Source organism: Struthio camelus, chromosome 8, assembly GCF_040807025.1.
Source record: "Struthio camelus isolate bStrCam1 chromosome 8, bStrCam1.hap1, whole genome shotgun sequence".
Classification (NCBI taxonomy): Eukaryota; Metazoa; Chordata; class Aves; order Struthioniformes; family Struthionidae; genus Struthio; species Struthio camelus.
The window spans coordinates 16342368-16364005 of record NC_090949.1 but is presented as its reverse complement, the minus strand read 5'-3'; the positions used below and the strand labels follow the sequence as shown (position 1 = coordinate 16364005).

Sequence of the window (21638 nt, the reverse complement as noted above, 5' to 3'; positions counted from 1 at the left end):
AAAATAGATAACAATGAAAAAGTGTTTCATAAGAACAGGCATATTTAAATGTTGCGGCTATAATTTAATAAGTTATAATTTAAGTAATAATTAATCAGTGAGTTTTGAGTACCTTGGTGCATGTGGAGATGGTCTGAAACCTGCCATGAGAGGTTGAAAAATTGCCAGGGCCATCACAGTACAGCCAAGAAATGGATGAAAACCTGCTTGCTAAACAGAGGATGTTTTTCTTTAGTATCATATCTATATAAGGATACAGAAAAATACCTCAGTTTATTTAAACTTGTCTTAGTACTTTATAGTGGTGTATATAGCATTGTATTTATACTGGCAGTGGCTACAGGACACAATAACCTGCCTTGCAGCTGGATATATCTAGTTCTCCTCAGCAACACCAGATGCTGATAAGCCTACCCAGGATTTGTTCCACCTTTTTGCTATATGGAGAAATTCTACCAGCTGAACAGCAGATAGCAATATGACTGTAGCAGCTGTTGCTCCGAGCTCTTCATCCTCAATTCTGTTTCTTCAGGAAAGGCCTGTTTCTTAACTCCTGCCAGTACTGGTCTCTGTTCTCACCCTACCTGTTCTAATCTCACCCTAAACGTTTTACTGAATTTCCCTAGCTCCTAGATATCACCTCATGCCTGTGACCACATTCTTCTCCTGCCTTCAGTGCAGATTCCTCTCATGGCTTGCCAATTTCTGATATCACCTTGCACCGATATAACACAAGGGACAGCAACAGGTAAACAGTCTCTATCTGGAGTCCAGCCTAAGCTGAATCACTGGATGCAGCTGCTCAAATCCAAGTTCATAACACTTATTATTAGGAGAACTGAAGGTAAGAGATTTACCAGGTTAGTAAGTCACCTTTCCCATCCTCACCGCCCGCCCCCCAGTCCAATCTCTCTGAGGAACTGGAAAGACGAATGATTCAGTTCATAAAAAACAAACAAAAAAAAAACACCTGTGAGCAAAGACTTTATTTGGGAGAACAAAGGAAAGAAGGAAAGCATGAATGACTGAAGCTTTTCAAGTAGAGCTAAAGAAGGTAACATTCCTCTTTTGTGTTACTAGGTTTTGAAATCAGTCTGCTTTAACAACAGCAGCTTCACAGCAATTTCCTTGTCATTAGCCATGATATATGCTAAAGCCAACAATGGATCTACTACTCATACTTCAGTGAACGTAAATTCAAAGTCTGGACCAAATGAAAGTTAAGAAAAAATAAAAAACACACATACACTTACTTTGCTCCATCCTCCTCGGTATACGAAAGGCAAAACAAAAGAAACGCTTGTAAGTACGACTGTGGTCAACATAAGCATGCGATGCACCTAGAAAAGTGATGTTTGTTTTTAGAAACACTGCAGCTTTCTCAATAGAGTATTAAAATACAAGTAATAGATTTGTAAAGAAAAACATTCCTAACTGCCTCTTTAGACTTTGCCTTTCCTAGTAAACTCAACATCTGATTTGCACTTATTTAGTCTTAAAAGACTAAAGAAAGGTAACAATACACTAAAGTTGATTTCTTCTATCTAGTAGGTTTTAATTCTGTTTACAAGAGAGCTGGAACATACAGCTAGAGATTTCGCCCACCTGAAACCACATCTCCTTTCCAAACAGGAATGAATGGGACCAGACAGGTTTGAAGAATCGTGCAACAATAACACCAATGCTAACAGTAGTAATCCAGGCAACAAACATTAGAGCACCTGAAAATGGAGGAGTGGGGGGAGAACATGATCAAGGTAAACAAAAGTAATTTAGCTCTACCTGAATACAGACTTAAACCATTATACACTCTTTGAAGCTGTATGCCTATGGTCAGAATTTACCAGTGATAAGTTTTTATCACCTGTTTGAGACTACAACTTTATAGCATTCACCTGTCTAGAGGGCAGAAACATCCATACAAAAGAGAATTAGAAAACATCCACATAGTGTGATAGAGTAGCCCTGTCGACTGTGTATTTAATGCACCGCAGTACAGCTAGTGGATGAGGTGAGAGTTGTAGTTTTATTACCAACTTACAAGTCAGAGGATGAAAGATGACATTTGTGACAGACTTTCGCTAATAGACAATGAGTGATAATTCCCTCATGGGCCTGGCTCAAAGTCCAGTATCATAAGAAAAAAGTTCCCATTACCTTCAGTAGCTCCAGACTATTAATTGAGGTGTTTCCCACTTCAAATGGGATTAAGCTACAATAACACAACTAAAATAAACAAAACCAGAGAGAGTGGCAAACAGAAACAAGCCCTAATTATCAGCTTAGGAGGAAAGGCACACATGAGCCCAATTTCCTGGGTGAAGAGAATCTTACAACTCTGTTCTTGAAATGCAAAACTGACAATTAACAACTTCACTCTGTTCTTATAGTCTCAGACCTTGCTAACTAACAATATATTTAATGAACGTGCCAGAAAGATCAGGGGAAATACCTACCCTGCAACAGTAAGAAAAACATAACCGTCCAGTCTCAGCAGATGTAGAACTGGAAGTAAAAGTTGCAGCTTACCATGAGCCTTGATAAGTTGGGGTGAGCGTGAACCTCCAATATCCTGTGGAAGGCCTGTGACATTGTACATTCTACTGGTGATCAGAGGCTGACGATGATGTTTGTATATTAGTCCTCCTAAGCAGTGATATAAAGTGGTTTATTTAAGGCTGATGAAAGTCACTGCACTTTTAAGACAAGCCTACTCCCACTTATGAATACAAGTCCTGTTGTGACCACTGAGCATGGAAATGCAAAGAAAACTTCTGGTATGTAACATAGCAGAAATTCAGCTTGTGAATCAAAATCTGAACCTAAGATTTCACCTAAGCTGTTTTGTATACAGAATGTATAGAAGAAGAAACTCAAGCCTGTTAGAAATAGCTTTCTCCACTACGCACATGGAGCATGAAGATCAATTCTCTCCATTTTAAAAGGTTGTGGTCAGTCTTCTCAAGTAGTTAACAGTTCCTAGCATCAAGTGGGCACGCAACACATGAGTAAGCCTACTGCAACCTCAAAAAGCAAACTCACGATCCAGGCAGCCAGTAGAGATGACTGGACTAAGTGCTTCACTCAAACTTGAAAATAAGAGTCCTTAGTTCAGATACTAATTATCAGGTAAGCCACACCTTGTCTTAGGGTAGGCAGCTCTTGTTTAGAACTGTTCAAAGAAAAGCAAGCACAGGCAAATCAAGTTTACCTTCACTAACTTCCCCATCCGCCAGAAAGATGTAGTAATTGGCATCCAGATTAAACCTTCCTTTGTAAGCAGTAAGATGAATATTCCTTCTGAAAGAACATTGAAGAACACCATCCACAAGCCGCCACGATACATCTTCAAGGGCATTCTGTGAAACAGCAGACATTTAACACTCAGTCTTTTTAAACAAGCAGACAGAATTCTTTAACACCTTTAAGGCCAATGTTAGGGCTTGTTTCCACCTAGCAAGCACAAACAGCCTGTCATTATAGTCTATATCATGAGATAAAACTTTTCTTATGCCTATATAGCCAAAATTTTTTGCTCCCATGTGTTTCTAGATGATCACACTACAGTAGCAGGGACAGATCTTCACATACCTTATTTGGCTTTCAAGATTAAGATAAGTATTTATAGTAGATAAAGTGTCTTATGAATGTCATTCTCCACAGACCTGTTCAGCTCTATGAAAGCAGCTGAAAGGTAAGAAACCAGCGTAACCATAAGGAAGCAAGTACTAGGGTAAGAACGGTAGTTCTGAACAAGATGATGTGTTATTGAGAACTTGGCTCACTCTTTCGCTATATTAGAGCACCTTGACTAAGCAGGTTATTTCCAACTTATAGTTTCAACATTTTTTTTTTTTCCCTGCCCCTTCCGTTGCACTAGGACATAAAACAGGATCGGCAGAATGACTGGTTTAAAAATAAAGATATAAATCCTGCAGAAGACAAAGCATCACTGGAAAGAGTGGCAATTATCTGAAGACTTTTGCATACCAACTTTAAAAGCATGTCAATACATCAACACAGCAACATAAGGTTGGAGCTATTATCACATATTTTCCTGCTCATAACAACTATCCCCCCTCCTCTTCCAACCTTTAATGCCAAGGCATATAAATTCCAAGCTCACCCCTAGTAAAAGGGGACTACTGCACCAGCAATAACATACACAAAGTTCCTCAATGGCATGAGCCTCCCACAACAGGATGGTTTTTAAAATGAGGTTTATAGACTTCCAAAGGTAATATTTTTTAGGAAGAAAGAGCTCAACCATTCTTAGCATAAGGAATGATGAACCCATCTTATGATTTAGAGCTGCGGCGTAAAATAGCAGCACAAAGCAGCAACAAACCATTGATCACTTCAAACCTACTCTCGTGAAAAGCTTCAGTTGCTCTCAGATGTACCTCTGAATCCAAAATAGGAGATTTTCGTCCCTTCAGGTAGGCAGTGTTTACGCTAACGTGGTGATCCTCATTAACACACAGATATGCATCATCACCACCCTGGAAAGTTAAAAAACACACCACACAATAAAAATCCCCCTAAAGCCCAATACAAATCCCTAGTGGTCATTTTCAAAAGCACTTTGAGTCAATAGATGCAGCAAGCAATAGGGAGTTCTAGTCAATGGTCAAACCAAAAACCTGAGAAAATTCTCATATTACGCTATTACTTGCCCTCTTTCAAACACTTCAGCATTACATGGAGAACATATTAAGTCAAACAGATGACACAGACAAACTATGATTTTCCCTCCCCCCCAGAGTCTCTTCCACAGTATCAGAAATTTCTTTAATCATTTATAGATTCTACTAAATTAATCAAATAAGACAGAGACAGAGGTTGAAGTTATTAATAAAAATAAATAAACCAGCAACACTTTAGTTAAAAAGTCGCTTGTCTCATAGCTGTCAAGGCATAAAAAAAAGTGTTAAGAGCCAACTGTTCTCACATCAGGGACACAAACATAAACAGCATTTTCTCTGTGCAGCTGTTACTTTAGGCTATACATTTGTCAACAGTATTGCCCCTTCACTTTAACACCAATTAGAGAAAAGGATCCCTAAAATTTTTAAGATTAGATGGAGTAATTCTTATACAAACAATGCAGAAATAAAAACTGTTTCCAAAAAAACCAATGCAATACAGCTTCTGAAGCAGAGTTCAGGCATGGTTTTTCTGGTTAAGCAACAAAGAAAGGCTCATCTAACAGCAAGCAAGTCTGCTACTGTCCAATTACGAAGGCTGGATTCTGCCAAGACAGATATCCACAGGGGAATTCTACCACAAAAAGTTCAAACTGTATATCCACCTTTAAAAGGCCACATGTACTTTCTTCAGCAGTACAGGGAAGGTTACTCCGTACGACATCTAGCAACATTTTGGCTTTCCCTATGGATGCTTTGATAGAATACCATTCAAATTGAACTCTACTGGAATCACAAAAGCGACTACAGAAGGAGAACGGAACACTTACCATCCACTGGTCATGGGACAACGCAAACGCTAAATATCCTTCACTGGGACCACTCATTTCAATGCGTACAGACCTCTTCTCTCGTTGAAAGGATAGGAAAAAACAGGAAGCACTTTCAGGATCACAGCTTGAAGGGTTCCTAACGCAGAACTTCGTACTGCCACAACCTGATGCACTAAACTAGACAATTAAGCAAGCAAATAAACAAGAAATCATCAGATAAGGAATAAGTTTCCCTCTTCCTCCTCCCTTTCCACCCTGTCCTAGAAGGAAGCATACAAGGAATAGCAAAGAAATCCCATCTACCCCCACATACCAACCTCTTCAGCCATCTCTACAATTACCCCAGGAGTAGTAAGTGAAACTACAGCAAACTTTATTTAAGCTGAATTTGCACTTTAGAGACACCATAATAGAATTGTAATTTTGAAAAGGAAGTAAAACTTCAAAGAAAGTTCCTTCAGTTTAATTTTTTAGAGAGGTAAAAATCAACTGTAGGATAGGGGAGGAGGTAAAGGGAAGAGAAGTTTTTTTTTTTTTTTTTAAAGTAACAATTCTACTGATAGGCAATGGACGTTACGTGGTTTAAAAGTCACACTGTGACATCAAATAATAACGCTTGCTCAATTCATTAAAACTTAAGATTCTGTAACGGAAGTCAGTAATGTAGATGAACTAGTACAAGGAAATTTCAGAGGCTGCAGTTATTAATAGAAACTTTGGAGACATGACTACAGCACTTCCCATGTTTCTTCCGAGGTATGGGCAACCTCTAGCTAAACAATTCAAAAGCTGATAGATCATTTGGGACTTCACTTGAGTGAAATGTGACAATGCTTAACCCACACAAGTTTGTACAACTAAAGTAATACAACAGAGGAGCTGCCTATACTCTTAATATCCGATACATAAATTACTCATCCATCATCTTTCCCCATCTGCCAAGCCAGAGACAAAGACAAAATACTGGATTGTATCAATGGGCTTTAATTAAATCCCATTGATGGTAAGCATTAAAGGTGACATTATTTGGGTTTATAATCACTTACTGGCTTTGTTAAGTAGGAAACTGGATGTGAAGTTGATACAGTCTCTGATGTTCTATGCAAGGGCATTGTTGGGGACAGTGCATTAGGCTGTGAAACAATGGCACCAGGAATCCTCACCCAGAAAGTCTTGTATTTCGTCACAACTGTAGCTCTTAAAAGAATAAAGGGGTTGGGAGGGAGGGAAGAAAAGGAAAAAGCTCTATAGTTTGTACAATGTATTTGTTTGGAAGGAAAAAAAAAAAAAAAACACACACACACCACACACACAAATGCAGGGCCCCTAACATTTTACCACTTAAAGTAGGAAAAATATCTGAAGCCTCTGTGGAAAAATAATTTTAAAACATTCCACTACACAGACTCCTGGATACAAAAAAAAACAGACTTGGCCCTGTGGCACAAATTGCAACTTCAGAAGGGGAGATGTTTGCTTTACACTTCAGAGTTACATAGCTTTTACTCATTGTTTCCAAAAAAACTAACAGTCTAATGGGATGGTATACATACCATTTTGTTAGACTGAAGGGGGAGGGGGGGGAAGAACACCGTACGTTTGCTCATATGCACAAGAAGTAAACAGTCAGCTAGAAATTCAAAAGCAACTTGTGTTGTAATTCTCTTTTACTCTCCCCCCAAAAATCAAAGTGATCATCTCCAAGCTTTCCCTAAGAACTGTCTACACTAATGCAGAATTTGAAGGGAGCAAAAGGTGTCCACCCTTCAGGCCTTTGGTCTAAAGATGCTTCTCAGTTGCTGGCCCATATTTGCATCAGACATAACAGTACAGGTTTGCCTTATTTGTATTTTAATAAACTACAACTAACACTGGATTTACTTACAGAAACTGTACATGTCTTGGTGCATCTCCAGGAGCAATCCAATAAACTTCTACGTATTTTTTTTTTGTTTTACTTGTGTGACTGACAGCTGAGTTCTGAAAGCATACACATATCAAGAGTTATACAGTGGAAATGCACTAATGAGACTTCAGCTAATACAGTCATCGCACAGGCTGCGGGTAAGTCCTGAACAAATATTGCACGGTTATACCACACAGACACAGTCCAACCGGCATGAGAAACCTGACTAATTTTCCCCTAGTCAGTCACAAGCAACTCAGACGAAGCCTACCCCAAATTTATACAAACTACCAAACCTGAAGGATAAAAGGAACAACTAGAGGTCTTTTAATCCAGTTGATTCCACTGAAGAGACAGAAGCACATTTTGGATGGAAAACAGAATCCAGACCAGTTGGTGTCCCTGCTGTATTTATGCAGAAACAGCTTGGTAATGCTCCTTTTCTTGATAAGGGCATGAAGCAGCAGTGGAATGACTGTTCAGAGAGAACTAAACCAGTGCGCTAGAGAATAGGAGTCAAACCAGAATTGATCTTGGGGTCAGAAAGTTAACTGTGTGACATAGTTACCAAGGGAGGGGGCACACAGGTAGTGGAAGAAGCAGAGGGAGAAAAAAAATTAAAATAAAATAAAAACATCCAGACAGATTGAGAACTTTGTTTAGACCAGCTCTGACGTCAACAGACATGCTCATAAAGCTCAAAGGAGTTGCTGAAAACTTAGGCGGAGTTCACATCTCTTGCACACGAGGCAGAATCAATTTAACAAAAGCAGATGTTAGAGATGGCGATCTAACCTGTTATAAAAAGGCTCTGTTAACAGGAATGGACAGAGCAAGACTATGGATAATAGCCTATCCTAGTGTTTGTTTTCCACAAAAACTAACCTAAACTTCCTTTGCCACAAGTTACGACATTTACTTCATATTGCGTCCTTAATAACGACAGAAAATTGTTGATAACTTTCCTTCTTAGAGCAAAGGGAGCATGTCCTCCTCTTTCTAATATTAGGTATAAGTAACAATGATGCTGCAGCCCAATGATACTGCAGTGAGCCATGCCTCCATACCGCAACTCAGAACAATTTCTTGAGACACTTATTGACCTCAGTGAAGATTACACAGACTAGTTCTGCCTCGTTACAGATGCAGTCTGCTACAAACTCCTCAGTGCCTGATGTCCCATTTTAAGACACTATACTGTACCTTTCTGTGGCCACACGTCAGAAGCTGAGAAAGTCTCTGGTCAGTTAATATAAAGGAACCAACCGCAGGGCTATCCAAGTGTTCTGCATTTCGGGCTTGTATGAAAAATCCTTCAAAATCTGGTCCAGACAGATTAACTGAAGCAAGGAGGAAAATAAAAAGGAAGCTGAAATATTCTCTAGAGGAAGAATGAAAGATTTCAAACTGATCACTGATAACATCATGTTATAAGTGCTGAACGGCTGCTATAGGAATCATCTGAACAAGATTCAACTGCTTAGATAGCTACCTGAGTACAGACATGCTACAATACTTTGTTTTTCTTATTCTGTCATAGAGTTAAATTAATCCCTTCCACTATAACTGACACAGTACCTTCTATTTTGTCGCCCGGTTTGAATTCAGTCTCATTTACTGTAATAGTGTGCTCAGGTGACAGTTGTGGAGAGCTACCATGATGGGGCATCATGCTACTGCAGACTTCCCTTATTTTTCCATTTGGATAACCGTCCAGAGGTCCACAGAGGCAAATAAACATCCAAACAGCAAAAGCAAGGCCAGGCAGCTCCATCTGAATAAAATAAGAGTCACAGACAATGAAATACAGTAAACCCCGATGTTATAGATCACCACTCATCATTAAAACAGCTAGTTGAATATTCACATTTAAAAACACATTTAAAACAAAAATATGCAAGAGAGGACACCACCCCCAGCTGCAATAGCTCTATACAAGTAAGATATGCTTCTGGTAGGTACCAGACTTCGCAAGACTGTTCACAGATATATAGATCTTTGTATGTAAAAGGGGCCTGAAACATAGTAACCGAGGGATGCCTCCATGAATTTGATGGATTCCTCCTCTCCCAGAGGACTTTGGATATATCACTTATATTTTACCTTTCCTTTTTTTGTGTCTCTCCCTTTCTTTTATTGAAAGACATCCAAATCTTCTAAACATCTGTAAATACATAGAACTTACGAATCTTAAAACACATTTTTATTGATGTATAAAGGTCTGAGGAACTACCCAGCTAACATCAAGCCTGCCTGCTTATTAATTATAGCTCCAAACTGCGTATTATTATAGACTGCGATTTATTTCCACAGTTTGAATCTCCTCCTTCGGATATGACAAGGAATTCCCAGGTAACGAGTTCTTCTCTGGGGAGTCTGAAATTGCCAAGTGTGAATCATCCCCCACCCTCATGGGTGTTTTTTTTTTTTTAAAGGGGAAAAAAAAAAAAAGAACAGACCATTACTGACGCAATTGTTTCCAAGATTATGCACCACAGAGTTAATTCTAGATTTTATATATGCAGAGTAGGAAGTTGGTATAAAGAGTTAAAGAAACATATATGCTTGTTGCTGACAAGCACAAGACTCTTCCTTGAAAATTCCTTTTGGATATTTACTTCCAGGCAGGTATTCCAATAGTATTATCATTTAATCAAATTTTAAGAGAACACGGTACATGGAAAACTTGTGGAGTAGCAGGGCTGAGAAGCCTAATACAACAATAAAAACATGCAATCCTAGCATTCATCATTCAATGACTTGCTCTGCCACAATACCGTTTTCAAGAAAGCTGCGGTAATTGTACTGCTATTCAGCAGTATAAAAGGTTTACAATTGTCCGCTATATTTATAGAAAGCCTTATCCGACAACAAGAAGTGTTTGCATGTCCAACAGGCCGAGAGAACAAAATATATCTTTCCTTCTATCCTTAGACACAAAAAGCGGATCAGCAGCCCTAGTGGTTCACCTACCAGGCAAACAGGTCTGCCTTCTGGAGAAGTCAAGTCCATTTTGTACCAAGCGATAAGAAATATCAGGTTATGAAGCTCCCTGGCAGCACACATGGAGGTGAAGATAAGAAAGGAACAGAGCTATTTCATACTGAACCCTGATATCTAAAGGGTAGTCAAATGAGAGCAAGACATGACATAAGGCAGTCTTACACACTCATCAATATTAACTTTTTTCCAAAGTTTCTTCACATTCAGTGTTAAAAAACACACAAAGTCCAGAGCAATGTCACGTCTGTACTTCAACATAAGACCTCCTTAGTAACCTTGTCAGCAAATGAAAGAAAACCTAGGGGCTTTTTGGACAATTACATTTCAAGAACTAGAAACAAACAAACAAGAGGCACACACACTCAGCTTTTCCTCCAAAATATTCAAGATAATATGATACCTTTTATACCTTCTAGTTGAAGTAAACCTTTCCTTCTAGTCCCAATTCCTCTCCAAACTGTCCGTAATCTAAGTCAACACGATTTTGTTCGGAGCCAAAAGAAGCCGAATAGGCAAAAAGTAAGGTTCAGTGCAGCAGCAACACTAAAGCAGCTTGCATGAGTACTGATGAGATCTTCAAAACAAGTTGCTGTCAAAAGAGATAAAGCTGCGTATCGCAACAGAGACAAGAATGAGAGAAGCTAAGCATTCCTCAAGTAGCAGAAGATGTGGTAGGGATTTCAAATAAAACAAGAAATGTTCCTTGGCAGACTTATCTGTCTCGAAAGGTGGGAGAGAAAAGGAGGAAAAAGAATAACGTAGAAGTCTAAAAGAGGTGTTGTGCTGGGAAAAATATATGTGTGTGTGTATGTATGTGTGTGTGTGTATATATATACACACATACACACACACACTTTTTTTTTTTTAAAACAGGGTTAACTGTAGAAGAGCAGCCTTCCTCATGTCCTTCCAAGGATCTGGGCTAGATTCCATGCAGGATATTTACCTAATTAAAATTCAACTTTCCTCCAAAAACAATTGTTTAGTTTCCTTGAGAAGTCCCTGTCTAACTTCAGTTTGGAAATTTGTTCTGGTACTCTATATTCTCCACTCATGTGGAGAAAGATACAGAAGAAAGATGAGAAGCATTCTTACAATGCCAGTCATTCCGAGGTTAACTAAAGATTCATTTTGTCTTTTTAGGAGAACATCTCCTAAAGTGTTATTACAGGCAGCACAGTCTAATAGGTCAGCATTCTACAGACACCAAGCATTAAAAAGTAATCCTTACCTAGTTCCTTCAGATCGAAGGACTCTGGACTTCAACTCAAGTGTCACAGCAACACCCTTTTTATAACACAGTGAATTGTTATAATCAGATTTAGACTTGAAGTTTGGGATAGTCAAAAATACAAGTTTACAATCACTTATTCACTCACCCTAAATTCAGCTAGCATCTCACTGTGTTCCCTCCCCTTTTTGTAATGGGCACACACCTACACACTCTTCAGCCAAGGCTTGCTCAAAATAAGTCTCATATTGATCACAGTGAACAAGAAAGGCAAGGAAACAGAATCTGAATATACAGAAAGGAGGAAGGAAGGGAGAAAATGTCAATGAGATGCCCAGAATTCCCTCACATAAGCAGTTTAAGATTTTTCCTCTGGCTCTAAACATACACCTGTTACAAGAGCAAGAAACAGCATGTCATGGCCTTATGACTATGATGCTCTTTGGTCAAATGAAGGAAGAAGTGAGCTGCTCTGGAAAACTGAGCACATATCATCATCAGTTCAAAAGTGAACATTAGATAAATTCCTTAGTTTTTTTTAATAATCAAATTAATGAACAAGCAATAAGCACTTCTGAGAAAGGACAAAGAAAGGTATCTTTATACTCTAGCTGAAGATCGATAAGCAATTATATCTATTACCAGCCAGTCAGATACTTACACAATGGATCTTCTGTTTTGATTAAAAAGTTAAAAAAAAAAAAAAAAAAAAAACCAAGAACAAAACAAAAACCCACACACATGCAGAAGGGCCAGGCACTGCTAAGCAGTGATTTACTCCAATATAAAGCAATCATCCTTTCTTTTACAAGATTATAGGGTTTCTCTTTTCTCTGTAGTTCTACAGACAACAGTGTTACTTGCTTTCAGGTGACATCAGGAATGACTGCATTTTAGAAGTTCAGCATGCTCTATCCTAGAGCACAGAACTATCACAGAAAAATCACAAGAGTAACTAGTATTTAAAATCATAGTAGTAGATAGTCTAATTATACAGACATGTAAAAGTATCAAGGTTTGTAACAAATGCACATACCATATACTGTGCAATGTAAGCAACTTTTCTGATATTCCCTTTGCAGTAAGGACAGAGGAAAGTAAGACAACTATATCTGACAACCACATCCATAAGGACAATCAAGAAAAGTTTTAGGATTAATGGTATAGAAAGCCTTCATCACATGAGGCTAGGTTCAGGCCTAAGTGTAATATGTGAATCATGCTTAACCTCACCATGAAAGAATAAATGCCTTTTAAAGAATAAAATAAAAACCAAAGTCTTGTACCAAAAACAACTGAGAGGTTAATTGAAGCTATCTATTTTACAGAACTATTGTTCATTCTATTATTTTACTGCTCCCAGAAACACGGCTCAAAAAACAGGTTATTTGTCTTTAAATAAAAAGAAATCAACAGATCTCAGTGTCATCTTTTCTAGATAAGACAGAGTAAAGACTGACTGAACACAAACTATGTAAAACCCTTAAACCACAAAGCTCAGCCACCAAGGCTAGATTCAAAACTTGAGTTTTGAGTACTGTGTAGCAGCCTATTACCTATAACATATGGATATACTCTGAATTCCTGCTGTGATTTGTTATAAGTTGCAGACTTAGTTCTTCATGACAGCTTAAGCTTGCAAAAGGTAAGCAGCATCTTTGGCCATAGTGGCTTACTTATAATCCTCTGAAACATGACAACTCCTTGATGAAAGCACACAAATTAGCAGATAAAGCTTAAGTTCCATTTACTAAAGAGAAATAGGAATAAGTGACTTCATAACTGAATCATAATGATGTTAAAAAACACACAAAAGCTAATTCTTGTGCTGTTTTTTCCAAACAGGCAACTCACCAGCATTTACCTTAACTTAATATCATTTAAACTTTGTCTGGAAAAACAAATGGGAGTTGGTTACACCGTGTGGTAGCACACTTCAGTAAGTGCCCCAGCCAAGGTTACAAGAGTGTGCTGCAGCACATAGCTCCACAGTCCCAGCACAGCCCGAGAGTGCTGACTGTCTCTTTTACTTACCCTGGTACTATGCAAAGACTTATTGATATGTTATATACAAGCTAAGACAGCCAGGAGAGCCAAGAGTCTTTTCTCTATAGATAGACTAGGTATTATAGCATACTACATCGCTACAGTAATAGACAGTTATTCAAACCACTACATGTTTCACGCTTCTATTTACAAGAGGAAAAACGCCCCAGGACCCACCATTTTGAAGCATGTCTGCAGCTTTATTTCCCTCCCTATAACACATTACTCTCTCCTTGGGAGGTCAGGTACAGAAGGAAAGCTCCAGAACAAATTAAAGTAAGTTGAAGTCTCTAAAGAAACTTCATTATTATCTGTAATTCTAATAGTGTTTCAAAAGTTATTCAACTCAGGGGGGTGGGGGGAAGAAGGGAATCTATAAAAGATATTCCTGGAAAAGAGTGAACTAGAGACCACCCCTTTTCAGTTAGTATGAACAGAGATGAAATAGAGTTTGTCATACTTATGACAGGGCATGACACGACAAGAACACTTCTGTGATAATTTGAACACTAAGTGGTTAAAGGCCAAAGTAATTACCTGTGGCTTAACCTCAAGAGCTTTTGCCTGCAAAGGCAGATAGCAAAGAAAGAGACAGGTTTACTCATAGTAGTACCTGTCGGCTTCTGTGAAGTGACACATGCCGTTGTATTGAATTACTTCGGACTGACTGAACATTTGGAATTTATGCTGGAGTCACCTAATACATGCTGGAGTCATCCTATTCTCCTCCCAGGGAGTGAGGAGAAAGGAAAAAGGAACAATTGGAAAAACGAAGGCTATCATTTTAGGAATAGAATGTTTAAAAGCCTGAACCAACCTTACGAAAATTCAGTAGGAATCTTTTCACGATATTTTAGTATACACGCAAATTTATTCTCCTGATCATATCTCATGGTCTTACATTAACTGGGTTTAGATAAACAGAGAGCAGTTCAGTTACAACTAAGTCTGAACACTGACAAAGGGTCATGTGGCTTTAACAAGTAACTGTATTGCTATAACGGGTATCCAGGCAGACTATCATCAGGCTGTGCAAAACATAGGAGGCGATCTTTTAGGTGGATGCATTTAACACTGGCAGATTGGAGAAAGGAGCCTCTAGAAAGCTTCAAAGGTGGAAAGCAATTGTGAGTGCTTTTTTTTTTTTTTAAATTAACTTTAAGAATTTATCCTAGATCAACTGAAGAATGAAAATCTAAGGAACTGTTTCCTCATTTTTGTACCTTTTATCTACAAAGAGGGAAATCCTCCATATATATACACACACAACATCAGCATGCTGTTTTTTTCCTGTGTTGTCAGCTCCCTCCTGAAGAACGGAGGAGCTCCTCCGTGGAACGTGTCCCTCTGAACACGTGGAAAAAGAAGGTACCAACTAAAGTTGTATACCTTCCAAGTCAATTCCTGCATGTGTGGAGAAGACTTCTACACTCCCTGCAGATACCAACAGCTAAGAAAACCCTGGTAACCCAGTTCCTTAAGTGCTGAACATCCATGCACAAACATGTGATTTCTTCACAGAAATCATCTTCTTTCAGCTGTTTACTAGAACTTCATTAGTTGCAGAAACCTAGTTTCAAAGGGGGAGGGAAGAGGAAAGGCAAGATAAATACACTGACAACTCACAAGTGCAAAAGCTGTCATGGCTGGAACTCTTCTTCTGAGTACCATCAAACAAGAAGTCTAATAGGAAGCACAAAAAAGCTGTCTAAAGCAGGATAAGCTGTATTAACAGATGGTATTTGTGCACATGATACTGTGCCACATCTCTTAGGAATACTGTTACAAAGCACTGTTAGTTAAACTCCAGGAGTAGGTTTAATCTAAAGTTTACCCTAGTAAGTTGGTTTAAGTATAAGTACTTACCTTACAACTATTCCTTCTGTTACAGTGACCAAGTCGGAGTAAAGCTGTCATTGGTTTTCCTATTTGTAGCAGGGCAACCTATAGAACATTGTAACTTCTTCTATTTGACTTGCATATAACAACATTAACCTTTATCATACACAGGATCAGAGGAAGTTCTTCTGAAACAGAAAACAGTACACATCCAAATTAGGGGGGGGGGGAAGGAGGAAACACACCACACACACATTTGAGAGATCCCTTTACTTCAAGAGCAAATTTTAAAGTTACTTCCCGAGTTAAGCCCACAAAACCCTGCAGTTCATCTGAAGTGAGTCAAGTTTTAGTGAAGTTCTAGCTAGCCCTGCAGCTTCCTGTGCTTTGACAGGCAAATACTTCCACAGACCTCAGAGCTGTTTCACATTAGGTCGTTATTTTAAACTTTTTCCCCTTAACTACACCAGAAGATAAAAAAATTCGGTACCTTCTTTCTTGAAGCACAAGTCGGTACATCTTTGCAGCATGATTTTACAGCTTATTATGCATTTACTCCATACCAAATAGGCACTTCACCTTAGAATAGGAGTAAGTAATCTTAAAAGGGTTTACAGAGAGCTTTTATTTTCTGGGGTTTTCTCCATACATTTCACCCAGGATGAACAAGAGCCAAGGATTTTGCCCTCTTCACTTACTTGCTTTGATTATTTAACTATCTTCCAGGCAGCTGCTCTGCACATAATCAGTTAAGGACCCAGCCTTGCAGACTTTTATCTGTATGATGAGGCCTCAGACAAATAAAGTTGCAGACAGACTTAAAAAGGACATACTTTTAGTTACCCCAAGTTGAGGATCAACACATTTACTGTAACATTTACTGTGCAGCCACCTCCTATGCGCATTAGTTAAGAAACAACAAAATAAAAGTAATATCCATAAAACATTAAGCAAACAAGATGCAAGAGAAACACGGTGTGTTCTTCAGGTGAAACGAGCCATAGCTCACCTTAGCAAACAGTGCTTTTTTTAACATCTCAAATCCATTAAGGTAAGCACACCTAAAACTTCTCTCTGAAGCAATTCAGAAACGCTTAGATAAAAGGCACCACAGTTACATAAGGTGCTGCTATAACCATGTTTTAACTTGCTTCATAACTGCCTCAGATATTCTGTTAGGCGCCTACAGTTTTCCCCAAGCTCGCAATACTCACACCCTCCGCGCTCACCGGGGCGGGCTGAGCCAAAACACTCCCGACCTACCGGCTACGACACCCGACCGGACCCGACCCGGCCCGGCCCGCTGCCCCCGGCTCCCGGCCCCGTCCCGCTCCCCTCCCAGGACAGGGCACCCGGAGCGCAGGCAGCGCCCTCACCGCCGCCTCCCGCGCCGCGCCGCGGTGGAGCGCGTCCGCCTGAGCCGCGTCCGCCTGAGCCGCGCCGGCAGCCGCGGGCTGCTCCCAGGAGCCGGCGGAGGGCGGCGCCTGCCCTTAATCGGGCGGGAGCACGTGCCGCGCCCCGCTCCGGCACCTCAGCCACCCGCTGCTCTCCCTTAACTACCCGAAACGCCGAAGAAAGCCGCAAGGGCAACGTCACGCTCGCCTGCGCGTGCAGGTGCGAGGCCTGCACGTCTCGCAGGTGGTGTACACCTGAAAACGTACGCTGCCTTCACAGAAAGCGCAAATTAGAAAAACGGCATGACTCCGAATCATTCGCTGCCCCCATACGAGTCCTCAGAAGAATTCGGGTCCTATGAAATAGGTGATGGGCGTGAAACTCCTTTGCAACCTCGGAACATTGGAAGGGCTCATGGCTGTGCTGATTTTGCAACTGCGGTCTTGCCCCATAAGCATTAGCGAGGCATTGTCCTTGCAGCAGCTCTGCCACGCACACCTCGCTTGCCGTGCCATTCATGCGCCTAAAGGGGTTCACATATACATGCTTGCAAAATCAGGGTTTTCCTTTCAACAAAGCAACGTGTACTGTCTGTAACTGCAGAAACTGCAGCTACTTACGCAGGCTTCTTTTGTGAGCTTTATTTTTCTTCATTTTATTCTAAGGTCCTCAACTGCTTACAAATCAAAACAGCAAAAAAAGGCAATTACTAACTAAAAATGCAACTGTACCCCATACAGCTCATCCACATGAGCCCCGTATACTGTGGCAAAGAGGTAGCTGGAGTTGCCACAGTTTCTGACCCACTCACTAGACCTACAAGCAGGCGCCTCATGGCAGCACTCTAACCCACGAAATCTAACCTGCTACAGCAAAGTTTTTGGTTTTGGTTTTGGTTTTGAGTAAGGAACACTTAAACTGAAAACATACATTTAATATTTTCAGGACAATTCTCACTGAAAAGTCAGACACTTTAACATTTCTTTGTTAAAGACTTTGTTAAAGACTTTTCTATGGCTTCTTTCTGGCCTTTCGCAGAAAGGGGAATTTTACCCCTCCCACTGAACAGAAATGCGATATTACTATGGTCTGACCTTCTGCAAAAAGGGAATTTTACTCCTCCTACACAATAGAAATACTATGTTCATGTTTACAATATGTCTTCTCCGGAGGCACAATTAATTCAATTGCTTACTTCTAATTCTGAGCAGTTCCAGTGATCTCAAATACTATTAACTTAGTCTTATCTTCCTAAAAAGTACTATCTACTAAAATACAGCATACTTACAAATTCTGTTTTTCTTTACTACTGTTTTGCTAAGAATTGAGGTGTATTTTAAAACGTGAAGCCCTTGAATGGAGCTCTTATAACTAGTACCTTTAAATAGTTGTTTCACAAACCTCGTTGTGGGTACGTAGAGTGTTCTTCGTTAACTTACGCTTTTTCTGTCATAGTAGCTGCGTTTATACATGTAGCTTTTTTAAATTATCAATAGTACCATATATAGAAAAGGATTTCCGGGAGTGCATTATTGTTTTACTTATGTCAGAACAGGTGTCTTGTCTTGCACTCATTTTGCCTCATTATATCATATTATATCCATTATTATATCAATTTATATCCATTATATCAATTTTAAGTAAAAGCATGGTTTCCTATGTCTATCTTTCAGATAAACAGGAACTCAAAAGAGAAAACGTATACCATGTATCACAAGGAAAGCCAACTTCATCCAACTTTTTCCTTCTACAATATATAACACAGTATAAACCTTTCTCCTAAATAAAATTTCTCTGAACTCTTTCAGGTTGGTACAGTACTCCAGAAGAATTGTGCTGACTTCTTGTCTTTTCATAGACATTTTTTTTTACTGATCCAGCTGCACAGTATGATTTTTCTCATGCCCCTTTATCACACCAGGGTATCAAAATTGGAAAAAGGTTATAAAGATTATATAAATATATTACAAATATTATATCTTTACTATAATGTACGGATAGGTGTGTGCCTATGAAGCAAGAGAGAGGAAACAAAGTATTAAAGTCTTTCATTATTCTGTACCTTGAACAAGGTTTAAGCAGAGCCTTGTAGCACAGGCTATGTACTCCTTAGCAGTGAACAAATGACCATTAGGAGGTGGTAAGCTCAGAATAGGAGGAAATCCTATAGAAATTTCCCTATTATTTCCCCTGTAGGGTCAACCCTACAGTGGATTCACTAAAGAGGAAAATGATCGCAAGATAGTCAAATAAAATGGAAGGAAACACATGGCAATTTTCAGGAATGACGGTGATAGAACAACATTTCTAATAAAGTAATTTACAGTACTGTGTAATTACTTTGTTATAGAGTGCAAGTAACTAATACTTTTTTTGTCCCTACGTAACATGATCAAAAGTTATGCATCCTGTATAGCGTAAAAGTGTGTATAAACTGGAGTTAATGGCTGATGGTGTGCTGCCTTCATTGGGAAGTATCCTGGGCCTGAAAGGACCTTCGAGAAGAAGCTGTGTCTGAAAATTGGTAAATGTGGTACAAACAGAGCCTGCGCATCTTCAGTTCTGGGCTGAACAAATTAGAACAACGTGTGCTATTGGCAGAATTCCTGGTCCATGATGGAACATTGCATTTCAGAGGTAAAGAATCATCAGTCCAAAGAATATACTGGTACTGTGCTATTTTTTTAAGCCTGAATATGGAAAACAATGAGCCATCCCTGCTTTGTCTGAGCAGAAGCTCTGTATATGATCTTTGTAATCCATTCTTCTCTTAGTTACTAAGCTAACTCTGTGGTACTTTATAAGGTCAGCCCTTGCCCAAGTTCTGTATATGCACATACTGACCAAAACTGTGTCTATATTTCACTGGTGAGATTATCACTGCAAGACATCCCTTGAGTTCAAATCCAGTGAAGTGCAAAAAGGCTGCATCCCTTTTAGATTGTTTTGATTATAGAAAACTTGTACCTAATAAGTTTTTATTACTAATATTTTATGTTTTGACACATGAGCATGCATTTAAAAACAAATTGCCATAATCTGATTTAAAGCCACGTCTATATATAGAAATAATTACCTCATCAAGTATGCACACTAAGTGGAAATAAAATTGTTATACAAGTCTGAATCAGTATCTATGGAAAACAATTTTTTGTGGGAGATGGAAGTTGCTGTATCAACTTTTCTTTAGGAATGTATTACTAGCATTAAAAATAAGAACTAGAAAAAGCTTTTAATCTACTGCAAATGATGTGCCAACAGTGAATACTGTCACTGCTTCTTCAAGTCTGTGCATTTAGATTTGGCTGATTACATGCAGGAGGCGGGTCTTTCTGTGAAGATAACTCTCCTGACACCTACCTTTATTGATCTCCTTCTTATGTATCCTTTGTTCCTAGCACAAAGCTTCAGCATTTTCCAATCCTTTCAGCCTAACTGTCTTAGCTAAATGTGTATTTAGGGACAATAATATTATCTTAGATAGGAAGAAGTTTTCCTATCAAAGCAGTTTTCATAATTCTTTTTTTCCAAAGAGAGGGGAATCTTGAGTCATGGAAACAAACTTCGTTTACTTCCCTTTCCTCAAGGGCAATAAACGAAGATGAAAAGTCATAATGTAGGGTGACATGTTTTTCTCCGTAATTAATTTCATTCTTTTTCCTTGAGCTTTGGTGCTATTTCATACTAATCAGTTTTGTCAAATGATTTACCACTGACTTACAAACTAGATAAATATACTCCAGATATATTCTTCATATGCATATTTCTCTTTGGTCTTTATGCCTTTCTACTAATCAACCTTTTCTACTTTTACTATTTTTTCTTTTAATTGTTCTATGTAGCAAACAAAAATTCATACTGGGAAATGTATTTATACAAAAATATTTATTTACTTAAATGTAAAAGAAAAGTGAACCAATTTCACTTCTTGTAGTCAATAACCCTAACTATCCACATGATGGCATCAGCCACTAAGTGAAAGAAGGTTTTCCACTTCTAACGCCTACACAGAAACCTACTTTCTTTTTGTATCTCTAGTTTGACTCATTAACAGCTGAAGTATGTGCACAACAGCTTTCTACCAAGAGGTCCATGTCCTTTACCTTAAAGAAAACTTTAAGAAAAAAAAAAAAAAAGCATTCTCTTGCTAACCCGAAATACCAGAATTAATGTTGGTTGCTTAATGTTAACTTGCGTCAGGTCTCTATAGGCACTAGGATACAATGACCACCTGCCACTTTTTCCAGAGAATCTCTGCTTAATTCAACGCACAGCGTACTTAATTCAGTTAATAAACAGCTGTAGTAAACAGAGAGCCACTGGCTTGCACTGAGGTAAGATACTCCGAACAGCTGAGCAACAGCAATTCTCAGTTCCTGTGAGCTCATGTAGGAACCACTGCCCAGCTATGAGCAAGTTACTTCTGAGCAGTAATTCAAGTTCATGGCTAACCAAAAGGTCTAACTGTAACATGAAGATAAACATTAAGTAGGGACTCTAGATTTCTGGTGCTAGCATTTAGTGATGGTTCTATTGAAAATGTTGAATTAGATGCGCTAGTTGCTAAAAAAGAAAGATTAGATTTGTCAGTCTGAATTTTAGCTTTGCCTCATTCTGGTGCCAACCACTCTTATACTATCTTCCCTGCTTCTGCTGCTCTTTTTTAAGTTGTGTACTGTGGTAAAATGGAAACACTGATTGAAAGAGGCTCGGGACTGAAAGTGATTTGGCAAAAAGGA

The 21638-nt window shown here is 39.0% G+C and overlaps 1 protein-coding gene across 23 annotated transcripts in view; it reads right to left on the bottom strand.

The window, feature by feature from the left end:
- Window positions 1-21638, bottom strand: part of FRRS1 (ferric chelate reductase 1) — a 31692-nt gene that overhangs the window by 5744 nt on the left and 4310 nt on the right. For 3 of the 23 annotated variants that reach the window (XM_009685954.2, XM_009685952.2, XM_068952316.1), the window contains 12 exons: window positions 15532-15692; window positions 8964-9159; window positions 8589-8725; window positions 7365-7459; window positions 6526-6676; window positions 5477-5656; window positions 4404-4502; window positions 3212-3359; window positions 2530-2646; window positions 1606-1721; window positions 1248-1340; window positions 113-210 (listed from right to left, as the gene is read on the bottom strand). In XM_009685954.2, the coding sequence (XP_009684249.1) occupies window positions 113-210; window positions 1248-1340; window positions 1606-1721; window positions 2530-2646; window positions 3212-3359; window positions 4404-4502; window positions 5477-5656; window positions 6526-6676; window positions 7365-7459; window positions 8589-8725; window positions 8964-9159; window positions 15532-15582 (1481 nt within the window). In that variant the 5' untranslated portion in view covers window positions 15583-15692. Of the gene's footprint in view, window positions 1-112; window positions 211-1247; window positions 1341-1605; window positions 1722-2529; window positions 2647-3211; window positions 3360-4403; window positions 4503-5476; window positions 5657-6525; window positions 6677-7364; window positions 7460-8588; window positions 8726-8963; window positions 9160-15531; window positions 15693-15994; window positions 16103-16202; window positions 16291-16513; window positions 16841-16880; window positions 17075-21638 lie in introns of those variants that run through there. The other 20 variants (XM_068952325.1, XM_009685957.2, XM_009685956.2 and 17 more) reach the window with 18 other exon arrangements.